The sequence below is a fragment of the Phoca vitulina genome, unplaced genomic scaffold (genome assembly GCF_004348235.1).
Source record: "Phoca vitulina isolate PV1807 unplaced genomic scaffold, GSC_HSeal_1.0 scaffold1, whole genome shotgun sequence".
NCBI classification, from domain to species: Eukaryota; Metazoa; Chordata; class Mammalia; order Carnivora; family Phocidae; genus Phoca; species Phoca vitulina.
In genome coordinates, this window is record NW_022589704.1 from 369,322 (window position 1) to 372,005 (window position 2,684).

A 2,684-nucleotide genomic window follows, 5' to 3' on the forward strand; every position below is an offset into this window, starting at 1 on the left:
CACATCACTGTGGGTTGTTTTTATGAAGAAAACATTAGGCTAATAGTGTTGGATCCCAACTTTTTAGCTGAAGAGGTAGAACCATCATTTTCAGATGAAATCATGGTGAAAATATATACCCAAAGCTGACATAAAAATCAAACATTACCTAGCTCCTGATACCTGTCCTGCAGTGTCCTCCCAGCACCTCGGGGACACTCTGCCAGGTCTGCCGTGGCCTTTCCTGTCCCCAGCAGCACTGTTGGGACCCGGGCTTCGCTGGGCCTCAGTCCCGGCCAGACCCCTCCCTGCAAGCCTAGGAAAGAGTGCTCACTCTTATTCTTGTTCCTTCTATCCTGCAACTCTCATTTGACATCTCGTTCTCCGGGGTGTGATCGTGTGCATGAACACTTGGCCTTGATATAGCTCGGTGTTCTGGGATCTGCATAAGTATTTGCACTGAAAAGCTTTCTAAAATCATGGATTTCTCCCACTTAGAGATTTGATTAAATTTGTCTAACACGCAAAAGGTTGAGAACCACAGGCTTTGGTGTTAATCATCAAAACGTTTCCAAGTGGAGATCTCAAATACCTTGGTGTCTATAAATTCCCATATTCAGTATATTCCTATGAAAAATTTAGTGACAGAGATCATGCACACGTGTGTGTACATAGAGATCTCACATACGGCTATAAATCACTGTGCCATATTCAAGTTATTTCAAAATAATTTTTTACAAAGGTGTACAATTCAGTTTCCTTAACAAAAACATTAGGCGCTTTGTGAAGAAATGGTGCAGTCTATACTTTGAGAATAATCTGAGCCTGTCTCCTTACTGACGAGCATCTGGTCTGGGAGACACAGTGCATTTACTTCTGGACTCAGTAAATGAGATCTAATCCTAAACTGATGGCGCAGGAACAAGATAAGCAATGTGCAGAAGGTTGGGAGAAGGCCACGTGCCCCCTGACCGAGAGCCCCTACAGCTCAGGGTCCCCAGTTCACAGTAGAGGCCTGCAGCGGGACACGGTCGGGTGTGGGCCCTGAGCGGGGACGCCGGGCTGGGGTGCACTGGGCACACTGGCCGTCCCAGCCCTGACTGTTTCCCTCGGCCCCCACCAGGCGTGGTAGCCGTGGCCATATTCGTCCTGCTCTGCGTCGCTGCCGTGGCCATCCGCCTGTACCAGCAGAAGAGCTCGTGCTCAACCACGGAGCTGAACGGACCCAGGAAGCAGGGCAGCTCCGTGGCCATGCCCAGTTGTGAGCTCGGTGGGCCGGACGCCGTGGGTGGGGACCAGCAGGCGGGCTTCTGAGTGGGAGCCGGGCTGAGCAAGCTCTCCCTTGATCCAACGTCCTCACTGCAGACCTCAACGGCCAGAAGTCACCTTGAACCACGCAGGGCACCAGGCCGACTCTCGGGGTCCTCAGAGGCCTTGTCCCATGGATGACTCCTCAGCCCCCATTTGTGTCAGCGTGCTTACGTCTCCACGATTCCGGTATCGTCCCGTCCGTGTTAGTTCTGATGCCGTCGTGTTTGGTGGACTGGAGTTAGCTGCTTAGCGCCTGGGGTTTTGAAAGGGAAGCTCGCTTGGGCGGTGGGGAGGCCTGGCCTTGCCGCGTGAAGCTGTGCTCTGTGACCGGTGCCGACTTCAGTGAACCGAACGTGCTTCTGCCCGTGCTCGCTGAACACTCCCGTCGGCCGTGAGCATAGCCACGTGGCCAAAACCAGACAGCCTTCTGCCTTCATCTCTGCTGGTCCGGTTGACGCGAAGCACTGTTCCCTAGAGAGACTCTCATTTGCGTTCTCCTGTTGGAATGTGCACAGTGAGTGTGGACGCGCCGGCCCTAGCTGCCGTCTGCCGGAGCCCACCGCACGTGTCCCTGGAGGCCCACGCCTGGCAGCGCCCTGACTCAGACGATCTCGTAGAGGATGTTTTTTTAAGTTAAAACGGAAGAGCAGATAGAACCACAAATTCTTACTGTTGAAATGTATTTTTATTTGCATCTGCAATACCTAAATAGTGCATTATAGTAAATTTATTTCCCTAAATGCTTGGGTGATCATGTCAGTTTTCTTTGTGGTGGTAAAATCCTGCTGTTGGTTTGACGCTTGTTAGCCTGGCGTATTCCTCTGATGGTCTCACCGACTCTCCTCGCCGTCCTGAGACTCAGCCATGGAGACTCTTCCTCACATGTTAGAAAGCAAACCCATCTATGTGTCAAATTTCCTTCCTAAAATGTCGGGCACAAATTTCTGCATGCTGTGCTTACGGGTCGCGATGGCCTAGGCATGTTGGACTGTGGGCTGGAAACATGCCCTGACCTGGACAACCGAATAACCCTGAAATCCACCGTTCTAGCCTCACTTCCAGGACGTGGACATCCGTTTCTTAGAGTTCCCAGAACCAACGGGACCATCTTAGGGTGCAGCCCAGGAAGGAACAGATGGCAGACTATTCCAGGGAAACTGGCCGGGAGTTACTTTCGGAGCCCTGAGAGAGGAACGGTGGCCGGGAGCCTCCAGGTAGGTCCCGTGCTCCCCACTCACCACGGCCCGGGTCCCTGAGCATGCCCACGCCAGAGAAAGGGGGCGATGCCTGGCTTCTTCAGTCCACCTCACATCTGCTTTCTGTCTCTTCCTCCACAGTAGCCAGACCTTACTTCCTCTGCTGAAAATCCTCATCCTTTCCTATGTGACCCTGTT

At 52.5% G+C, this 2,684-nt stretch overlaps 1 protein-coding gene across 1 annotated transcript in view; it reads left to right on the plus strand.

The window, feature by feature from the left end:
• LOC116647154 (contactin-associated protein-like 4) overlaps positions 1–1,366 on the plus strand; it is a 149,137-nt gene extending 147,771 nt beyond the window's left edge. The window contains exon 24 of the mRNA XM_032428352.1: positions 1,103–1,366. Within this exon, the coding sequence (XP_032284243.1) occupies positions 1,103–1,293 (191 nt within the window). The 3' untranslated portion in view covers positions 1,294–1,366. The remainder of the gene's footprint in view (positions 1–1,102) is intronic.
• The last annotated feature ends 1,318 nt before the right edge of the window (positions 1,367–2,684 follow it).